The sequence below is a fragment of the Pseudonaja textilis genome, chromosome Z, assembly GCF_049901715.1.
Source record: "Pseudonaja textilis isolate UNSWEBS1 chromosome Z, rPseTex1.2, whole genome shotgun sequence".
NCBI lineage: Eukaryota > Metazoa > Chordata > Lepidosauria > Squamata > Elapidae > Pseudonaja > Pseudonaja textilis.
In genome coordinates this window covers 48460624-48484069 of record NC_142008.1, presented here as the reverse complement: position 1 = coordinate 48484069, position 23446 = coordinate 48460624, and the positions used below count along the sequence as shown (strand labels likewise).

The 23446-nt window shown below is 36.0% G+C and overlaps 1 protein-coding gene across 1 annotated transcript in view; it reads right to left on the bottom strand.

Moving 5' to 3' along the window:
- Positions 1-23446, bottom strand: part of RBMS3 (RNA binding motif single stranded interacting protein 3) — a 444163-nt gene that overhangs the window by 189724 nt on the left and 230993 nt on the right. The window contains exons 4-5 of the mRNA XM_026708139.2: positions 13078-13235; positions 152-231 (exon numbers count right to left, since the gene is read on the bottom strand). Of these exons, the coding sequence (XP_026563924.2) occupies positions 152-231; positions 13078-13235 (238 nt within the window). The remainder of the gene's footprint in view (positions 1-151; positions 232-13077; positions 13236-23446) is intronic.

The following is a 23446-nucleotide window of genomic DNA, read 5'->3' as shown; positions in this document are numbered from 1 at the left end:
AAATTTTCCTGATCTATGGATACCTCATTAAAGAAGCAATAACTCCTAACTGTATATGGAAATAGAAATGTATTCTTTAAGACCTTACAGCCCCAGAATTCCATCCTTTTATTGATCTTTCATTGAATGAACAGTGGAAGACAATGCTTACCTGGCACACCTGGTGGTGTTTTCAGGTATTTTCCATTAAAATGTTGAATTACAGCTTCACATTTTTCAGTGGATTCCATTCTAAGGAAGAAAAATAAATAAGTAAATATAGTCATTATTACTGAATATCTGTCTCATTGTCTTCCTTGAAGAATATGATGCAAGTAATCAATACTTTCCTCATAAAGGACAAGTTCTACAAGTTATTTGACAAAAAACTGATGAAACAGTATAAAACCCAGTCCCTTGGACAGGTAGCACAAATGTAAACTGGTCAGTAAACTGCCTTACATGCAACTACAATGATGTGATTCATAGATGATACTCCAAAGGTAAGGAAAATTTACTATAAGCACTTCAGGAGTTGGAACAGAAACCATTAAAATAGTTTAAATTATAACACATAGTATACAAAGAAGATGAAACATCTGAAGCCTTTTGGATTTGCCTCCTTGACACTCTGGATCCTGTGGTGTAGGGTAAATGGAACCTGTTGATGTTTAACTGTGAAGTGGAACCAATGTTAGACAGAGAGTAGTGAGGGGTATATTTTGAGGTGACACAGTAAGAAGGAACCGGAAAGGAGGAGTTAAGAAAAATAAAGTAGTTTTGTGAGCAGAGAACTCACGTGTTGGGAGTATTATTACAAAATACAACAGACCCGAATAACCAAAAGGATCAGAGAATCCTAGCCTCTATGTTTGTTGACCAATCTGCTAATGATATTTGGAATAGCTTCCAGATAGTTCCTCAAATTGGTCATACTCAAAATCCTGAGTTGTGAATTGCCAAGTGAAAAAGCTGCTGTATATTTTGTGCATTTAATATGGAGAAGAATTAAAGTGGGAGAAGAACGCATCATTTGAATAAGTCCGCTTCTCAAGTTTCATAATTAATGGGTCTCAAATGTCAGGGTCCAAGAACAATCCATTGGCAGTACATACTGTATACTTTGTTTACATAGGACTTAAAACAAAATCTTTAATATAGAAAATTCACAGATGTCAGGTTATTACATGATTCCTAAACATTAGTTTAACAGTTTTGAATTTGCAAAATCCTGTATGTAAATATAATGGGGGAATGACATTAGGAGACTTGAGAAAGAGCCACAATTAAGGAATAATGTGATTGTGGAATATAAGAGAAGGTTAACCCACAGAATGTGGGTGTAGCCAACATTTCAGGAGAGACCCTTTCTAGGGTTTTTTGGGGGGGGAGGTAGGGGGGAGCTATAAAGAAGATGGAAGAGAAATGTATTTTCAGCTTGCAATATTAATGTAACTTTGCAATAAAGTAGAATTAGTTTATCTCAGCATGCTTCAAATCTGTTTTTTCTCACAAGACTGTTTATATTTTCATGTAAGATCAAATGATGAGGTGTTTAACATTTCATGAGTTCCACCATGCTTCTTTGGAGAGTCAAAAACTGCCATAGAAAATATTTTAGAATCCCCATCTCCACTGAGATGAGGTAAGATCTTAGGAAGTCTTTTGGATGGGTTCAAATGAATTTGTTACCATTTAGCATGTATGTATGTGTTATGTCTCACCTTCACAAGATAGATGAGAAGTCCAAACTCCGACCAAATACAAGCAGGCAAGAAGATTCAGTATTTACTGAGTTAATTCCTTTGAACTGGCTATGTTCTTGGCAGTATCACACACGCTGCCTGCCAAGTCCGACAAGAAGCATTAATCACTAAAGTTTTCAGGAAACAGGATACACTGAAGCTCCACAGAAAAATTCACACTTTGTTCCGTACGGAGTTCCCAGAGCAAACACACCCACTTTTATTCCCTGTGGGGTGTGTCACTAACTCAGCTCAGTCTCTGATTCGTCCATGTCTCATGCATTGCATCTTACACTTTTTCCTGTGACATTGCCTAGCATCAAGCCAGCATTCGTCTGCTTAATTCTCTTCAAAGGCTGCTCCGATATGCCCTCCTCCTCCTCCTGATTAGCCTCAGGCTGTCTCTCTTGGTTATCTGCTGAAACCTGAGGCATAATCAGGGAGGAAGGCATTGCAGGAGAGGAAGGTCCTGGGGAGGAAGGCATTCCCAATTCCACCTCCTCCTCATCTTCCGAATCCTCTTCCTCTAAGAATGCAGACTCAGGACTCGGAGCCACAACATGTATGCATGCATATATCCACATATATTGTTTATATACATATATATACATAAGTCTTCATTGCATATCAGTTACTTTTTCTGCTTACAAGAATTATTTCCTATGTATTACAAAATACATGAGTTTATGAGTATTATAATATGTATTATTTTATCTATTTATTATTATTATTTTTACAAATAATTCTAGGTGGTGAACACATCCAACAACTTTTTTCCTCTTATTTTCCCCACAGTAACCATCCGGTGAGGCGAGTTGGGCTAAGAGAAAGTGACTGGCTTTCATGGCTAAGGTTGGATTTGAACACACTATCTCTTGCTTTCTAGCCTGTCCCTTAACCACTAGATCAAACTGGAAGGAAGGAAATCTATTATTCCAATTGTGAAAGAATGGATTCAAGATATGCTTTCTTTATTAATTTTTTATATGTCTTCATATGCAAAAAATATGAACATTGTTTCTATATATGATCTTGCATTATCTATTTTAAAAGATTTGATAATAAACCCAACAGCAGTAATGTTGTAACAGTGGGGTTTTTTGTGTTCTATAGTTTCTTCACCAAATTTATTTTTATCACTATGATATATATAATTCTTTATTGTATTATCATTATTGTATTATTATTTTTATTGTTATACTTTCTTAATAAAATTTTAAAAGTTTTTTTAAAAATCTACTATTTCTGAACAGGTAAAGAGATATAATAAAAATAAGCAATGATTGATTTAATCTCTTTCGATAAGTAGTAAAAGTATCCAGTAGCAATAAAATTGGTGAATGCATTATTGTCAGTAATTGCCTTCATTTTATCCTGTTTTCTATGCCACTGGGGAGGTTAATTTAAGATATATGACATCAGGAAGGAAAATAAAAATATTTTATTCTTTACTTTTGACTTTTGCAGACTACATGAATTCAACTGTACCACAGAGTTAAATCTCCTTATTTTCTTGTAGATAATTATACACAACACATACTTGGACAACAAGGAATCTTTTGCTATTTGAATGACATTGGTGGCAGGCAATTATAACTGAAGTGTTCAAATAGTCAGCACTGTGATTTTTGAATGTTCGAATGAGGCTTTTCTTCATTTTGTTGCTAGAAACACAAGGAAAATTATCCTAACCATCCCATTTAACTGATAAAGCTGTTCCTCTCTGAAGAAAAACAGTATATCCATAGGAATGTGATATATAGTTATATTTCACAGTAGAAAAACTCATCTTGAAGAAAAATCTCCAGCATTGCTTGCCCTCAATCACCATGTAAATCCGTAGAGGAGGTGGAGTTTCTATCTTTTATAAAAAGTCCCTAAATCTAAAAAAGATTCAAATCACACAAATTAACACCTTCCAGAGACCATTGTCTGTGAACTATCCTTAAATACCACAATCCGTTTCTTACTATGCTACAGAGCTCCAGATTATGACATAGTTCATGCAAACAAGCTAACTTCACTGCTAACGTGGACTGCCTCTTGCCCACACCCTCTTATTTTCCATGGTGGCCTCAATCTATCTTTTATAAATTGGATCCTAAACGAATGTACATGAGAACCCACACATGCAACCCTGTACAATGCCATTACTACACTGAGACTGGATCAATTAGTAACTAACAACATTAGACTCAACAACTGCTTCAACCTCATCTGCAACAGCTCAAACTCAATCTATCGCCTACAAATACAAGAACCCTTTTCAAACAATGACCACAGTATGATTGACTTTTGTCTCAACTTACACCCTCACAAAGAGGAACATAATGATGAATCCCCAAAATACTCTCAAAGCCCTTAGGACCGGAACCATAGTTACTTACAAATAACACTACATACCAGACGTAGTGATGAAGATTTATTGTCAATGATGGCTACGGTTAGGCAACAGGTTTGAAATGGGGCAAATAGAAGCAATGCCCTCACAAAAACACCCTCACAGAGTAACAATTCATCTTCCCGTTTACACACACTCATGTTATTATTATCTCATTAACCCCATATCCTCCCACCACCCGTCTTCCTGAAGCTCCCAAGGAGGTTGCTGATGCAATCTTGGCCAGCATTACCTCAACTCCACTCAGACTGTTTGTAGTACTGAATAATGATCAGCAGCCCCTCCCTCTCTCATGATGAGCCTTGAGCAATTAACAGCAATTACAGCCCTAGAGGCATTGTTATTGCAGCCCCAGAGACAATCATCTTGTTTGCCCTCCCTATCCTTAATGTCCGAACAAGGCCATTAGCAGCTGCCGTTGTAGTGTCTGTCCAGAGCGTCGCAATGCACCACATCATCGCCAACAGCCTCCGGAGTCTTTTGCCACTGCTCGCAGCCTTCTATCACACAGCCAGCCCCTTGGAAGATGCCACCATGATCAGCAGGACAGCGGCCAGCACTAGATGAAAGGAGGCATCCGGCGTTGCTGAACAGCAGTGCTCCTGAAGGGTAGGGGGCTCATCAAATATAACTTCAAAAAAGCCAACTGTGATTTCATAGCTGCTGACCTATCATTTCTTGATTGGCACATTGTCTCTAGCTGTAATACTACAGAAGACCATATAATGCATTCTTTCTTGAACTTGAAAGAGTCACGAAACTATATGTACCATTAGTAACCCCCCAAAACAAAAACAAATTACCCATAACAATAAGGAAACTTCATTAAAAAATATCGCTATGGTGTAAAAACAAAACTAGCTATGTAGCAAACTTTAAAAATCAATACAATACCTTATGCTGACAAATAAAGGCAGAATTCACCAATTACTACTGCAGGCAAGAAGAAAACCTCCTACACACAAAATCCACCCACGCCTTCTACAATTTTGTAAACACCAAACTTAAAGACTCAAGAACCATCCCACCCCTAAAAGGACCAAACAGGAAAGTCTGCAGCAATGATGCCATTAAGGCCAATCTCTTCAACATATTCTTCAGTTCAGTCTTTGTAAACAGCAATAGCACATGCCCCACATTTCCTAGTTGTACCACAATTAACTGCAATGATCTACTACATATTGACTTTACAGAAGATAATGTAGAAAAGGCACTATGTAATCTAAAACCATCCCTATCTACTGGCCTTAATGGATTATGTCCATACTTCTTAAAAAAGCTCTTCACTGCCATAGCAGAACCCCTAAGCATTATTTATGAGATATAATTCAGAACCAGCTCCTTACCGAACTTATGGTCCTTAGCAACAGTCACCCCTATCTTCAAAAAAGGTAACCCCAGCTTGGTTGAAAACTACAGACCAATCTCACTGTGTTGCATCATGTGCAAAGTCATGGAATCAATCATTAACCAATCCATTACCCTCCACATAGAGTCAAACAACCTACTCTCCGAAAACAATTTGGTTTCAGGAAAAAAAAAAGTCCTGTAATCTACAACTCCTACACTACAAAAACATATGAACTACTGACTTCTGGTTTGAGCTTCTTCAGCGATGGACCGAAATCCGTGATTGTGCGCAGTTTCGATCCGTGCTCACTGCCGGAGCACCCCAAGCCAGCTGGATTCGGGCCTAAGCCATCCCTTAGAGGTGGTGAAGAGGGGGGAGACAGCCAGCAGGTCGAGGAGAGCCACATCTCTCCTCCTCAGCTGGCCATTAATCCCTTTCCCAGATTGCAGTGGTGGTCAGAAATGGCCACCTCAAAGAAGAACTCGACTGGAAAAGAATGTGCAGGAGGAAGATAAGAAGAGAAAGTTTTGGTTGACTAGGTTAAACTGAAAAAGCAACAATATCAGGTACCCTGGAATTTGAACTATAAAAACAACATTGTTCCCAAATAAGACTTCGAAGCAGCGAAGGAGAGAGGGAAGGGAAAGGATTTGGCTTTTTTTCCCTTCCCTTCCTTATACTGACAGCTAAGAGATTTGAGTAAGAAATTGACAAAAATCCACTTTGACGTCAATAGGCATTTAAGCTGAAAATAAAATGTCAAAAGGATAATAAAGATTTTCGGATACTCAAAAACCTTTAAAAGCAGGAAAGGAAAGAAAAGGAAAGAATAAAAGGGCGCGATTTGGAAAAATGAAGGAGACTGCTTGGAACTAAAAGGAACTTACAGTGAAACCTTAACAAGATTCCTAAAAGATACATTCTAACTGAAACTTTGTAACAAAACAATAGAACCCCAGGAAGAGAAAGTGGAAAACAGAAGCAAGAAGAAACTGCTTTGGGTTATTTGGATTACTTGGTAATTACTTGGATTTTTGGCTATTGGATTTAAATGACTAAAATAAATTGGGTGGTTGTTTAAAAGTGTTTAAAATGGCATCACTTTTAGAAGAACTGAAAATGGAACTTAAAAAACAGAAAGAAGATGCACAAGAAGGAAGAGGTTCTTTTGGCTTTGCATTTCAATTTTTAGAAATGGAGATCTGGATCTATGAGAAACAATAAGAAACGCTTGTAGAATAAGAAGGTTTGGACAAAGAAGAAGCCATCTTTAATGATCAAGTAATTTTATTTTGGGAAAAAAAAAAGAAAGGGGGAAAAGAGAGTGAAAAGTTTAAGATTTGAAAAAAACAACCAAAAAAAGAATATTTTGAAAAATAATTACAATATTGGGAAGCAACAGAAGAGAGGATCACAGAAGAGAGAATTAGAAGTAGAGAGACAAGGGGGCAAATAGGGGATGGAGAACAAGAGGGGGAAGAAGGAAAGGAAAAAAAGTTATAAAAGACAGAAACAAGATATAGAGAAACAGGGAAAACGTATAAGGATTGAAAGTATAAGCCTATTTAGAGATAATGGGTGAAAATTTAATTGAAAAAAGGAATTCTGCAAAGGTACACAAGATAGTATTGTTATATTAGAAATAGAAATAATTTTAGAAAATATGAAACAATGTAAGATTAAATGATGGATAAAATACTTATTGTAATGCAGTGGAATGTTTGTTAATAAATAAATAAAATAAAGTGAATGAGAGAATGAAATTAGGAAAGGATGGGAACATTTTAATTATTATTAATGATTTATAAAGATATAAGTGAAGAGAAATATGGGAAAAAAAGAATCAATTATGGAAAGTTTGTAAGTGTTCACAAGGAAGTATGATATTCAATTGAAAAGAAATGTTAAAGATGTTAAGATTCTAACTAATATTAATGATAGAATTGAATTGGAATGAGAATTTTATTTACTACTGTTTTATATGTGTGTGTGTATATATACATATATATAGTATTCAGCTTTTTTCGGGTATTTTCCCACGTCATTATAGTTGTGCTTTTAAAGTTGTAGCAACGTTTTGGCAGAATTTCATCTGCCATCATCAGGCTTCTGTATTGTGTTGGTCTGATGTGTTCGCTACAGAAGCCTGATGATGGCAGATGAGATTCTGCGAGAACGTTGCTACAACTTTAAAAGCACAACTATAATGGTACGTGGGAAAATACCAAAAAGCTGAATGTCATACATATAAATACCCGCAAAAACTTAAGAATACACACACACACACACACACACACACACACACACACACATATATATATATATGAACATAGTGTGTATTTTAAGAATGTACCAAGCAGAATTCGATTGGAAATTATGTACTATATTGAATGTTATAATTTTAAAAGCATAAATTGAAGTTTAAATAAGAGTTGAATGGATAAAATTAAAAGATATAAAGGTGTCAAACTCCAATTAGTAACTACAGGGTAAAATTTGTTTAATGAGAAAAGATAATATGAAATTGAAACAGGACAGACAAAAGTATAAATATAATGATTGGAAAGACATTGAAACTTAGAAAAAGACATACAATTGAATTTAGATATGAGATAATTAAAAATAAAGTTGAGAAAACCAAGGGAGGGGGAAAATTATGGAGAAAATATTAAAAGAGTAATAAGATATGGAATAGAACACAAAAATGAATATGAAATTGAGTTTGTGTCTGTATGAAGAAGTGATAACCCGGGATCATGCTATTCTCAAAAAAAGAAATGTTTTATTTGTATTATGTTTTTGTGAAAACCCAAATAAATTTTTTTTAAAAAAATATATGAACTACTCTACTTGACCAGGGTAAAGCAATAGACATAACTTACATAGATTTCTGCAAAGCCTTTGATTCAGTGGTACATGACAAACTACTGTTAAAACTAAACTCTTACAGCATTTCCGGATCCCTTCATAAGTAGATTACTGTGTTCCTATCAAACAGGCAACAAATAGGAAAAATAGGGAGTGCTATATCACACCCTTGATCCAGTTAACAGCAGTGTCCCCCAAGGCAGCATTCTAGGACCCACCCTCTTTATATTCTACATAAATTACTTTGCAATCACCTTATAAGCAACTGTGTCCTCTTTGTGGATGACATAAAACTATTCAACACCACCAACAATGCTACTGTCCTTCAAAGCGACATTGATTATCTGTCTGGTCAAAAAAATGGCAACTCCAAATCTTGACCAACAAATGCTCTGTCCTACACATTGGCAAAAAAAAATCAGTACACCAAATACAAGCTAGGCAGATATGACCTCGTTGACGACCCTCATTCTGTCAAAGATCTTGGAGTACTCATATCAAACGACCTAAGCACCAGAGCTCACTGTAACAGCATTGCCAAAAAGACATTAAGAGTTGTAAATCTAATCTCCTCTGGTAATATTGAATTGCTAACTAGGGCATACAAAACCTTTGTTAGGCCAATATTTGAATACAGCTCATATGTCTGGATTCTGCACTCTGTATTGGACATTAATACAATTGAGCAAGGTAGAGCAAGTCCAGAAGTATTTCATGAGAAGAGTACTAAATTCCTCTGCTTGCAACAGAATATCCTATATCACCAGGCTTGAAATTTTGGGCTTGGACAACCTTGAACTATGCCGCCTACGGTTAGACTTAAGTGTAATACACAAAATTATCTGCTGCGATGCCCTACCAGTTAATGACTACTTCAGCTCAATACAAGAGCACGAAACAGATACAAACTCAATGTAAACCACCCCAAACTTGATTGCAGAAAGTACGACTTCAGCAACAGAGTGGTCAATGCCTGGAAAGCACTACCTGACTCTGTTGTTACATCCTCTAACCCCCACTCCTTTAACCTTAAACTATTTACTATTGACCTCATCCCATTCCTAAGAGTCTGTAAGGAGCATGCATAAGTGTACAATTGTGCCTACCATCCCTGTCCTATTGTCCCCATTTATTCCTACCTATTTCCTGTATTCTTACTCATGTTTATACTCATATCCATTATCTTGTAAGTGATTGACAAATCAAAAACTCTCTCTAAAAAGTGTAATGTGTCATCTACTCTCTTCTCCAGATTCTGTAAAATGGATTCCAGTTGAAAAACCTAACTTCCAAATGCAAGTTAATGTTCCAGGTCCAGCTCTCCTGCTAGCAAATTTTTAGTAAGGCAACTTAGAGAATTGTATAAAAGTGAGACCACTTCATCTTTCATTCTGTTTGCCATTTGAATGCAGACAATGTTATTTCAACAATTTCTTGCAAGTAGTGTTTCTTTTTATATCAAGTTGCATTGCCTATTAACATACCACCTTATTAGCACAAGGGAAGCTCACATTACCCACAATGAAGTAAATATTCTGCTCCATACAGGGATGAATGAAACAGCCATCAACATTTTGCCTCCACATCAAATATTTCTTCCCATGTGTTTTTTTTTAAATCAGAATGATTTTTATTTTGTAATAAAAGTAAAGGCAGAATTCATTCAAAACATGTCTGACTGAAAGGGCTTTTATGTTGATTTTCAATTGATTCTTATTTCTTCTTTCCAGAATTCATCTTGAATCTTAAGATAGTAATAAAAATCATGAAATTAAATCCAAATTTATCTGAATCAAAAATTAAAAATAAAGGACTTCTGATAGCGTTTTCTTTGAGGATGGACCGAAGACTGCGATCGTGCACAGCTTCATTCCATGTTGTTCCTGTTAGATCTGCGATCGCCAACAGATGGGCCGTGGCCCACTGGTGGGCCATGAGAAAATTTTGGTGGGCTGCAGAGAAATCTCACCCCCAAAGCAATTAATCCAGGCTGTGCAGAAACACAAGGCTGCACTGCCCACATGGCCCGCAGGAACCTTTCCCGCCCACTCACTCCTTACCCTTACTCCTTAAACTTGCCTGCTAAATTTCTGTTTTTCCTTTTTCCAGCCATCATCTGTTCTCTGTGACAGGAGATTTAGATTAGTTAGGAAGCAGAAAATGATTGGATTTCTTACTTTCTAGCTAGTCTTTAGATCTTCGGCTCTGCTTTTAAGTACAGCTGAATCTCCCTGAGGACTGAAGTTTTGCTTGCAAGCAAATTCTGTACAGACTCACGGCAACCAAATTTGAGAGACTGAGCTAGCCGATGGCAAATAGATAGATCACTGAATGTTGTGGGTGAGCAACTCAATCTGCCTGCCTGCTTTGCCTGATTTTGGGTAAAAGTTGCTCTTTTTTATAAAAAATTCAATATTTATATAAATATTTATAATATTTACATACAAGCCATGCCCAGCCAATCACATGACCATCAAGCCACACCCACAAATTAGGCCACACCCACAGAACCAGTTAGTGGTCCCTGGGATCTAAAATTATGAGTTTGGTGGTCCCTGAGGTCCAAAAGGTTGGTGACCCCTGTGTTAGAGGGCTACAAATGGGGCTAGAACCATCTTGGAGGGGTGGGGAAGAAGGGGGAGCCTGCTTTTCAGATTGAGGGGAGCTGCGTCTCCCCTCCTCGGCTAGGCAAACTTCCCTGAAGACGAGCTGCAATGGTGGCAAAGTATGGTCACCCTGAAGAAGGAGAGCTACCGTGTTTCTCACAAAATAAGGCCGGGCCTTATTTTTTTTTGACCACCGAAAAAACAGCTAGGCTGTCTTTTCAGGGGTGACTTAATTCCCCCCTCTTGCATCCTCGGGTGGGCAGGCGGCAACATGGGGCACTTCGTATCGGGACACCTTCCGTCACCGTTGCTTTCCCTTCTCCCTTGCTGCCATGGTGTTTAAAGCAATGCCGCTGTGTAGTACCTAGGTGATAACTAAAAATGATCATAGTATGGTAATTTTGTAATATGAGTTAAAGGGGAGTAAATTAAATGATGCATAAGATAAAAGTGTGGTGCACTCAAACAGGTAATTAAGGGGGAAATCTTTGGAATTATTAAAATCAAGATGAAATTTACTGAATAATGAAATAAGAATATGTGATGGAATTGCAAATATGATATAAAAGTATAATGAAAATAGATTAAGAAATAAGAATTTTGAGATATTATATAAAGAAGATAAGAGTATAATTAGAAAAACAGAACAAGTTAAGATATGAATTAAAAATGGATAAAATAAATGTGAAAAACATAATACTTATGAAAATTTATAGAAAATGGAAATGTAATGATATTATAAGAAAATGAATATGTAAGATAGATATGTAATTATGGTAATGTTTGTATGGAAATGTAAAAACCTGGAACCACACTTTTCACCAAAAGAGATGTTTGTAAAAGATAATTGTTTTTAAATCAGACTGTCTCATCTTCATTAATTTTAAAATAGATTTCTTGTGAATCTTGATATTATCTCTGAATTCCAACTTTGAAGAAAAGAGTACCAACAAAAAGAAAGGAAGCTAATGTGCCACAGTATTCAAAGCTGATTTCATATATGTTTATTACTACTGTTCTTTATCACTAGTAATATATCTCAGTCTTATTTATTTTGAATCAACCTGCTGTATTCCCCAGGGTTTACTTTAAAAAATGTATTGGGAATTTCAGCATATAACAAAATATTTTTGAAACTAATACACAAAAGCTACAACTGCCACTCAGACTGGTTGTCTGGCTCATGATTTAATTAGGGCAATCACCTGAACCTTGTCACTGGTACAAATGCGTATATACCCCTAATTAACTTTTTTATATCCTGGAAATTTTTATACTCTGGAAATGTAGAAGAAATCCTCAAAAACTGACTAAAATCGTGACTATAGCTCTGAGATTAGATGGCATATAACATCTGGAAGAATAAAGACATCAGCCTCACAACCAAATGCAGATTAGTTAATGCTACTAACAGCTGTGAAACTCTGATTCTGAAAAAGGCAGATAGGAGAAGGGTGGATGCCTCTGAACTGTGATGCTGGAAGTAACTATTACTTCCAGCACCACATGGACTGCAAAAATATCAAAGAAGTCCTAGAATGAACCTCACCAAAAATATTACTTGAAGCCAAGATTGCCAAACAAAGACTTTGGTCATGTCATGATAACTGACTCATTCAAAAAAATCAATCATCCTGGGAGTGATTAGTGGAAAAAGGAAAGGAGGCCATCTAGCACCCACTGGCTAGATGCTATAAAAGATAACACTGGGTGACCATGGTGGATCTGAAGGAGGTGGTGTGAGACAGAGGGGCATGGAGAGTGCTTTTCAATCTTAAATTAAATTATCTAGCATAATCATATACAGATTTTCAGAAAGAATGACATTTCATTTCAATTTAGTTTCATGTTGAAACCAAATTGCTATTTAATTGCACAAAGATATTTTACTGTTATTTGAATAAATAAAGTTATTGTCAAGCAGTGATTTTTCAATTTTCTGGAAAAGATGTACCCATATATTCAGATAAATTTCCTTTAATTCCTTGAATTATTCTGCATGTTGTATGACTGCAAATCCTTTCAGCAACAGCAAATATAGTCTTGCCATGCACAAATAAATAAATAAATCTAAAGAGAAAAGGAAATAAATTCCAGCATGCTAATTAAAAAAAAAAAACTATTTACCTGGCAAATCCAACTCCTCTACTGACACCAGTTGCATCTCTTAATATTCTGGTGGAAATGACATGTCCGAAAGGTTTAAGCATATTCTCCAACTCTTGCTCATCCATGGAAATGGGCAAGTTTGAGATATAAAGATTTGTGGGGTCTTGTTCTTGTTGCTAAAATAAAAGAAACAGTGTGATTGGACACTCAAGGAATTTGTCTTGGTGCAAATGTTCTCAGTGTACACAAAAGAAAAGATACATTTGTCAAGAGTCAAGAATCATAAAGTACAACACTTAATAATAGTCATAGGGTACAATAAGCAATCAAATCACACTAGGAAAATATAAATCGTAAGAATACAAGCAAGAAAGTTACAGTCATACAGTCACAAATGGGAGGGGATGGGTGATAAGGAGTGATGAGAAGGTTAATAGTAGTGCAGACTTTGTAAATAGTTGGACAGTGTTGAGGGAATTATTTGTTTAGCAGAGTGATGGCATTCAGGAAAAAATTGTTGTTGTATCTAGTTATTCAGGTGTGCAGTGCTCTATAGTGTCGTTTTGAGGGTAGGAGTTGAAACAATTTATGTCCAGAATGTGAGGGGTCTGTAAATATTGTCACAGCCTTCTTTTTGACTCATGCAGGATACAAGTCCTCAATTGAAGGCAGGCTGATAGCAATTGTTTTTTCTGCAGTCCTAATTATTCTCTAAAGTCTGTGTCTGTCTTGTTGAGTTGAAGAACCAAATCAGACAGTTATAGAAGTGCAGATGACAGACTCAATAATTCCTCTGTATAATTGTATCAGTAGCTCCTTGAGCAGTTTGAGCTTTCTCAGTTGGCACAGAAAGAACATTCTTTGTTGTGCTTTTTTGATGATGTTTTTGATGCTAGGTGTCCATTTTAGGGCTTGAGATATGATATAACCTAGAAATTTGAAGATATCTACTGTTGATACTGTGTTGTCTAGTATGGAGGGTTTCTCCTAAAGTCTACCATCATTTCTACAGCTTTGAGTGTGTTCAGTTCTAGACTGTTCTGGTCACAACGTGGAGCAAGTTGTACAACCTCTCGTCTGTATGTGAATTCATCATTGTCTCAAATGAGACCAATCACTGTTGTATCATCTGCAAACTTCACTTTTTAACAGATGGATCATTTGAGTTGAGTCATTGGTATATAGGGATTATAGAAGTGCAGATGATAGACTCAATAATTCCTCTGTAGAACTTTATCAGCAGTTTGAGCTTTCTGAGTTAGTGCAGAAAGAACATTCTTTGTTGTGTTTTTGATGACATTTTTGATGTTAATTGTCCATATTATAGAACCAGGGGTGGTATTCAGCTGGTTTGCACTGGTTCAGGCGAACTGGTAGCGATGATTTGGTGTGGGTCGCTGAACTGGTAGTGACTTCTGGTTGCCCAGTCACTGCTCACTTGCTTGCCCCGCCTGCCCAATGCTCACTCACCTTGCTTGCTACTCACTTCCTTTTGTCCCCTGGGAGAAGCGAGTGGTGGCGGAGGTGTTCCTATTGGGAGGGCAGGGATTCCTGGGACTGCCTCCTACAGCAGCAGCACCACCGCTGCCCGCTTCCTTTCATCCCTCAGGAAAAGCGAGCGGTGGTAGAAGTGCTCTGACTGGGAGGGCAGGGACTCTCGAGGCTGCCTCCCACAGCAGCACCACCATTGCTGCTGCTACTGCTGCGGCCACTCACTTTCATCCCTCAGAAGAAACAAGCAGTGATAGAGGTACTCTAACTGGGTGGGCGGTGGATGTCCCATGGCTGCTTGCTTTTTTCATTCTTCCGGTGTCAAAAATGTTAAAATATAAACATCATCATAATCATTGTATTCATATCTACAAACAAATAGTACATAATATACTATCTTCCATGTTGACATCAATTATATAACCATCAAAATATTTACTAATCAGTTTATCTTTCTCATATGGTCCATATTTTCATATAAATCCACCCATCTAACCTCTATATCTATCAACTAGCCATTAAAAAAAATCCCATGCCATAAAATATTCAGTGTCTTCTTTTTCTTCGATTTTTAGTGTTAACCTATCCATTTCTGCACATTCCACTATTTTTTTTTTTTATTATATTCTCATCTGTGGGGGTTTCTTCATTTTTTCAATATTGTGCGTATACAAACCTGGCTACTGTTAAAATGTCTAGAATGTCTAGAATCCCTATCTATTTAGTTCTTGTTTAGTTTTTAGTTCTCTACTTTCATTTAATATGTCTTTGTATCTTATGATTTTTTTCCATATTCATAACATTTAGATGCATCCATTGTAGATAACCAGACTGGTATTTTCAATTAACGTTGCTGTTTGATTTTGGTCCATACTAGCAGTAATGCATTCCTAATGTAATGCCTCTGGAAATAGCTATGTATCTCACCTTTCTGTCGAGTCCCTGTCAGAGTCTGAATCCGAAGAGGAAGCTGAACAGCTGACAGGGAGTGGGCATGTGGCTCCGTTGGCTGTGGAGGAAACTGGAGAAGGGCAAAGTCCAGCTGGGCAGAGCAGGGAAGAGGTAGAACAAGGGAGAGGGGATTAGACCCAGGCCCACCCGCTCTTCATCATAGGATACACAGGGAGGAACATAGAAGAAAGCAACATGGGTTGCTTGGCTTATGGGAGAGGAAAGGGCCCTGATTCCCTTCATTAGCAAAAGCTGGGAATACAGTTTATAAGAAAGGCAGATTACATGAGACAGGCTTCTGGGAGCAAACATGACTTTACCTTGTGTTGTCATTGCTTATATGTGTTCCTGGCATCTTCCCAACCATGTGAGTTTTGCTGTGCCCTCAAGTTTGAAATTCTTGCTGCTGACCTGCCAAACTAATTACTTCAGTTTGGCTTGATTGGACTTAAAGTTACTGTTTCTGTTGACCATGTTTTGGACTTAATTTTCTGCAGTCAAAGGCTGTTCCTAGAAGAGTTTTTCTCCAGCCAGAAGGTAACCTGGATTTTTGGGGCAAAGTTGGACGTAATAAAGGGACTCTTATTAATTATCTGACTGTGTTGCCTTTGTGCCATGACCCGGGTTATCACACATTCCATCCCAATTGCAGATAATAGCCCTCCAATGTTAGTAATATGGTATTCCTCAAATTAACCCACTCTTTCACCCATGCAAGTACTGATGCTTGGTAGTATAGCTCCCAGTCCACGAGACCAAAACCTCCTCTAGTTTTAATATCTTGTAACATTTTTAATTTTATTCTTGCTTTTTTACCTTGCCATATAAATTTTAATATCGTCTTATTTAATTCTTCAAAATATTCCCCCCCAGCTTTATTGGGACTATCTGAAACAGGTACAATAATCTTGGAGGGATATTCATCTTAACTGAAGCTATTCTACCCAATAGGGACAGTTGTAAATTTTTTCAGTTTTCCAAGTCCATTTTAATTTGTGCTTTCAGTTTGTCATAGTTATCTTCTTTGAGAGATACGCATCTTGCTGTTAATTGAACTCCTAAATATTTAACTTTCTTTACAATCTGCAATTCATCATTCTTGTAAATTCTCTTTTGTTTATCTGTAAAAATTTTAACCAATATTTTCGTTTTCTTTTTATTTTCAATCCTGCAACTGCACCATATTCTTCTATCTTTGCAATTAATTTAGGTCCTGTGAATCTTCTAAAATGAACACCAAATCATAGAACAACAGAGTTGAAAGGGACCTTGGAGGTCAGGTAGTCCAACTCCGTGCTCGAGCAAGAGAGTCTATTCCAAATATTAGCCTCTACCTAGGATTAAACTCACAGCTTCCTGATTGTGAAGTGAGAGCTAAGTAAAGGACTGTAACTTAAGCTTCTCCTTCTTTATTCTCATGCCTTTTATTTCACTATCTTGTCTAATATTTCTAGCTAACACCTCTAAAGTTAATATAAATAACAAAGGGGTAAAGGACAACCTTGCCTTGTGCCTTTTATTATATTGAAGTTCTCAGGCATGTCACTTTTATAATCACCTTTGCTGTTTGTTTATGGTATAAGGTCTTAATAATATTAATAAACTTCTCTCCAAAATCCATATATTTTAATTGTAAAAACATAAACTGCCAACTCAAATTGTCAAAAGCTTTCTGTGCATCAAGAAAAATCTATTCTGGAAAGCAGATGGCTTTCCAGAATGTGTCTCATAATATTCCAATGTATTCTAAACCATCTGCATATTATTTTTGTCTCTTAGATAAAAATCCATTCTGATCTACATGTATAATGTCATTCAAAAATCTTTTCAGTCTTTCTGTGATTATTGAGGCATAAATTTTACAGTCTAATTTAACAATGATATTGGTCTATAGTTTTTTATTTGTAGTAAATCAAAGTCTTCTTTAGGTATCAATGTTATAATTGCTTCATCCATGTTTCAGGAATCTTAGCTTCAAATAATGCTTCATTGTAGACTTCAAGCATAAATGGACCTAAGGTATCTTGTAATAATAAGTATTTATAAAATTCTGCTTGCAGGCCATCTGGTACTGGTGTCTTGTTTTGTTTTTGTTTTTGCCTCCTAATTGCTTCTGTTAATTCCATCATTGTTATTCTTTCATTCAATATTATCTTCGCTTCTTCTGACACTTTGGTAGGTTGACTTCTTCCATATATTGTTTAATTTTATCTTCTAGTATATTTTCTTTACTGTATGGTCTTTCATAAAATTCTTTTATTATTTTTTTCTTATCTTCATTTTTGTGTCGAATTGCACACATCTTGCAGCTTTTATATCAATTTCTTTTCTTTTTCTTTTTTGAGTCTGAATGCCAACCATCTCCCCAGTTTGTTTGCATTTTCAAAAAAGTTCTGTTTGGCTACTGTAGTTTTTTGTGCCAATTCTTCTTTCTCTAGAATATTTAATTCATGTTTTACTAATTCCATTTGGTTTTTACCATTTAGTTTTGAAAGTCTCTCATAATTCCAATTCAAGTATTTTATATTCTTCTTCTAATCCCTCTCATCTTTTCTTTTTTTCTTTATTTTTCCTTCCTCTATAGGAGATTGCTAATCTAAAATATGCCTTGGTAGTATCCCATACATTTTCCAAAGATGTTTCTCCACTTTTATTCTTTTTTAAAAATAAATCTATTTCCTTCTCCATTTTTTGTATATACTCTTTATCTTTCAGTGCTGACTGCTGTAATTTCCATCTTGGTTTTCTTATTTGTCCTTTCCATTTAACTTTTATTGGATTAAATAAAAGCCCAAATGCTCGACCCCCTTCTACTTCTTGTATATTCTTTTGCAATTCCAATAACATCCATATCATATCAATTATTGACCATGATTTATGCATATTTGAATAGAAAGTATATTGTTTTTTCTCTGGTTTTAATTCTCTCCAAGTATCTTTAATTCCTATTTTCTCCATCATTTTAAAAAAGGTCTTTGGTAAGGTTCTCCTAGATTTTTGGTTTGTTTTACAACTTTTATAGTCTAATTTTACATCAACAATTGCATTAAAATCTCCCACAGTACAAATGTTATCATATTCAATTTCTATAATTTTCTTATGTAGCTGTTCATAAAAAACTTCTTGCTCAGTATTTGGTGCATATATTACTGTTAATAGTATCCATTTATAATTTATCATTACTTCCACCATCAAGATTCTCCCTTCTTCATCTTTGTAAATTTGTTTGGATTCTATTGATTCTTTGATGAAGAGGGCTACCTCTCTTTTTTCTCTGCTGTGTTAATGCATATAGTTTCCTTATTTTAGGGGTTTCCACTAGTTTATAGTGATCATTTTTTAAAATTTGTTGAAAAAGCTTTTCCTTTTCACTGAATCTGGTAACATTAACTGACATTAAAATAATTTCTTCTTCCATCTTTTTACTTATAAATAAATCTGGTTCTTATTTCTCTCTGTTCTTTTGCTCTAGCTCCCTGCCATTCTGCTTTTTCTTTTTGCTCCATTTCACTCTCTTTTAACTGTAATGGTTCCTCTCCGATCAATACTTCTTATCTCTTATCATCTGCTTTCTCTCTTTTCTCCTTCTCTTTCTCCATGCTGAAATGTTGATCATCAAATTCAATTGCTTTGTCTATTGAATCTAACATGTAGAAGTCACCAACAGGCCTTTAGGTATCAACTATCTACAGTGTACATCATATTTAATAAATTTTCTTGACAAAAATTGATATTCTCTTCTTATATCTTACACTCTTCTTGGTATCTGTTTTAGAATTGTTATTTCTTTCTCTTTAAACACCATTGGCTTTCCTTTAGCTTTTTGAAGTATTTCCATTCTAGTAGTCTTTTTCAGGAACCTAATGTGTACTTCTCTGGGGAGTTTATTTCTCCTTGCATAGCCTGTGCAGACCCGAAAAATTTCATGCATCTCAGATAGTGCCTCTTGCTTGCTCACTTTCAACACTTCAGCCAACAACTCTGCCATTTTATAAGGGAGGCCTTCCCCTTTCTCTTCTTCTATATTTTGAAATCTTAGGAAGTATTCAATCTTTTCCATCTGCAGGGATATTATCAAGGCCTCCAGGCTCTTATCCACCTGAGTTAATCTCTGGTCCATTTCCAGCACTTTTTCTCGGTTTGTTCTGATTTTTTCCTCTACTTTTTAAATTCTTTCTTCATTTGTCATTATTTGTCGCATATTTTCCACTTTATCATCCATTTTTGTATTCTTTCATGCAGTTTGGTCATTGATTCCTGTATTGATTGAAACATTGTCTTTGTTTTCCGCCTGCGTTGTGTTTCCTCCCTGCAACAAAAAATTATCCAGGGATCTCTGGTTTGCCGGACTTGAGGCAGCAGATGCTGCTGCTGAAGAGGGAGCCAGAGTAGTTTTCTTCATCCTTCAATGTAAATAGATAAAATAAACAATAACCTCACAACACACTCCCAACTATTCCACTATTCCCTCCCAGTTGCCTCCCAACTTCAATAACCTTTTAATAATCACACTCTCACTACTAAATTCCTCTATCAATCTTTTTACCACTTCTGTCCAGGTAGCCTATATCAATTCAGAAGTACTTTTAAGTATAGAATTTTGCCCTTCTTCTCTTTTTTATGATAATGTTATGTAGAAATAGAATATGAGTACTAATTAATTTCCTAGAGTCCACAGAGTTCTAAAAGATTTTGTAAGGCAAACCAAAATATCTCTCACAAGTCATCTTTGATTCCTCTTCTCTTTCCTCTTTGGTGAATAGGCTATAAAAGTTTATTTGTAATCCATTTAGTCCCACATATGACTCCAACAACCTTTCACAAAATATCCCAAGAGTTCTTGAAAACCATTTCACTCTTCTTTTCTTCTCCTACCATGATAATATCAAAAATTAATTCTATTCCATCAGAGTATTTTATAATCCAGCCCGATTTGACAACACTTTGTAGTTTCTAAACTTCTAGGTTTTGAAAATCTCAAAGGGAGGTGGGAAAGGACAAAGTGGGGGTGGAACCCAAAGGTGTTCTATTCAGAATGTTCACAGCTGCAGCCTGCTTACTTGTTTATCTGCTAAAGCCAGAGAGCTGCTAATTTTATACTGTCATAGTTCTTCCACTCTTTGCTCCAGCCTTCCAGACTAAACAAATTGCAGGTGTCAGAAGATTGTTCTTATTTCATTTACTATAATCCACATCCCTAGGTCATGTCTATTCAAAAGTTCTTTCACTTCTTAAACACTTTCTCTGCCAGTAGGTACCAGTAGATGGCACACTTGTTCTGTTTCCTCTATTTTAGTCCTGTCATTCCTTAATTTTAAATCTTAATTTTTTTTCTTTTTTACAGTCAAAAGTTTCCAATTTTTAAAAAAAGGGGACAACAAAACTTCACCCCAATTAATGCCTTAGTCTCTTCTTTCTATCTCTTCCACATTTAGTTGTAGCAAAATAATAAGTCCTTCTATGTCTTTTTCATTAATGATTAAAAGCCTCTTCACCGCCAAATCCAGAGATGGAAAGTTTAAAATACCACCTCTTATTCTTTAGTCTCACTCTCAATTAGTCCAATTTTGAGGGAGAGCCAAGACTTCTTTTAAAGCAGAGGTCAGAAAAATCTCGCCTAGAGAAAACACACCACTTAACGATCTTCTTCTTTTAACTTTCTGGTCTGGCTGCCGTGGCTTCTGACAACTCATAATGGCCATCTATCATGTATCTTCTTCACTGTCCTTTAGATATTATTATTTCTGCAACATCATTATTCTAATTGTTATCAAATCCAGATGCTATAATTAGCTTGCAAATTTTATTAATCAGCCAATCAAAAACAAGTGCTGATATGCTCCCACAAATTCACTTTATAGATGGAACAATACAGAAAATTATTTTTAACAAGAGTATTATAGAAATCAATTAATTTCAGCCTTAGTACAATACAGAAAAAGTCTCTTTGGAATTGTCAAATTCAATGTAGACTTTAAATACATACCATAAAATTAACTTAATTTTTCAGTTTTCAATTTGAGCAAATATCGAGTAGTCTTAGATATGCTGCGTATTACACCTGTTTTAAACATTAATTGATATTTTCAGCAATCTTTGAGGGTTGTCTGAATTTTCTTCTCATGTATGTAGAATTAATAAATATAATCCACTTGTTGCTCTTATGACCTTTTCAAGAGGAAAAGTAAATCATAGATGACCGACTTAATTAAAGTAGATTAATATTTAAGTCAAATATTAAACTTTGCTATTTCTGGCAAAATATCTACAATGTAGGGTGTTACGTTTGAATCAGATTATGAATCAATATACCATAATATAACAAGTGATACTTTCAAATATACAACAATGCAATTAAATTATAACTATGGTTTCAATATATCTAATAGCAGTTAACTAAATATATAGATTCACAGCTGAACAGATCAGGTCTTCCCTAGAAGGTAATCCATGGAGATGTAGGAAGTCAATTTATAGAGTAATACCAAGGCTATCCATGCAGCATTCCCTAAGCTGCATAATTGAATTTGGGCTTCCTAGCGGTCTTGCAGAAAGCACATGAAAGCTATGTGGTAAAACACTATTAAAATATGTACTTGCAAACAGCAAAACATAAAAGAAAAATAAAACAAGGTCATAATGAGACATCATTTGCCCTCTTTAGTGCTTACTACTCTCAAATCATTATGGACACATCCAATTTTTTAAAAATAACCTACTTTATTATGAAGCAAATAATCATTAATTAAGAAAAAAAGTATGAAAAAAATCCTGATTTTAAAGAAGAGTGTCAATAAGTGCTTTCTTCTTTCTTTCTAGATAAAACAGACTTCATTCTAAGTACAATAAAGATATGGTGGGAAGTATTAGGGGAAACGTTTAACAAAAGGTGAACCAAAAAGTGTGCGGTCTTCTGACAGAAATGATGGGAGTTAAAATTATCATCAATTTTGGCTCCTCAAGTTTCTCATTACAGGCAAATTAATGTATAAAATATCCATTTTATTTTACTAATCTATCAATTTACCAGACAGGTTCATAAGATGTAGATTATACTTACATTGAAATATGCAAGGCAAGTAAAATATTGTGTACAGCTTTGGTTATACAGCTGATTTACAATATGGAAACAAGGAGATGGTACATTTGGCATGTCAAAATGAGTAAACACTATGAATATATAAACATGTTTCATTCTAAAGTTTATTTTTAATTTTATAGTTCTACAGCTAGTTTATGTTTATGGCATTTGTGGGGGGGAGGAATTATATCATTTAACTCATTAATTTCACTGGGTTTGTTCTAATTATGTCCTGTAGCTGATTTAAAAAAAAACATCCAAAAGGAAGAATATTATTAACTCCAAAATAGAGTTAAGCTTGTATTTCCAGCAATTATCCCCATACTTTTAAGGGTCAGAGATGAGTATTTCAACCAGAACAAGTGGGTATGTAGTAAGTGACAAAATTGTGTAAGTGACGATGGTCTGCGCCTCCGCGGTCTCGGCATCAACTGGCAGCTGCTGATATGCCTGCGCCAGATCGAGTTTTGCGAAGACCTTACCTCCCCCCAGTGAGTGCAGAAGGTGCTCTACCACTGGGACGGGGTAGGCACTCAGCTGCAATGCATGGTTGAGGGTGGCCTTGTAGTCACCACAGATTCTTATGGACCCATTTGGCTTGATCGGGGTGACTATGGGAGTTTCCCACTGGGCATGCTCTATAGGCTCTAAAACCCCTTGTGCGATGAGCTTGTCTAACTGCTCATCGATTTTGGGCTTGAGCGCGAATGGCACTCGCCGTGGCTTAAGGCGGATTGGGGCAACGTGCGGGTTTAGGCTGAAGGATATTGGGGACCCCCAGTACTTGCTGTTGAAGACCTCCTGGAAGTCCCTCATGAGCGTTTCCTCCCAGTCTGCCTCGGCGACGTGGTTGATGCCCGTCAC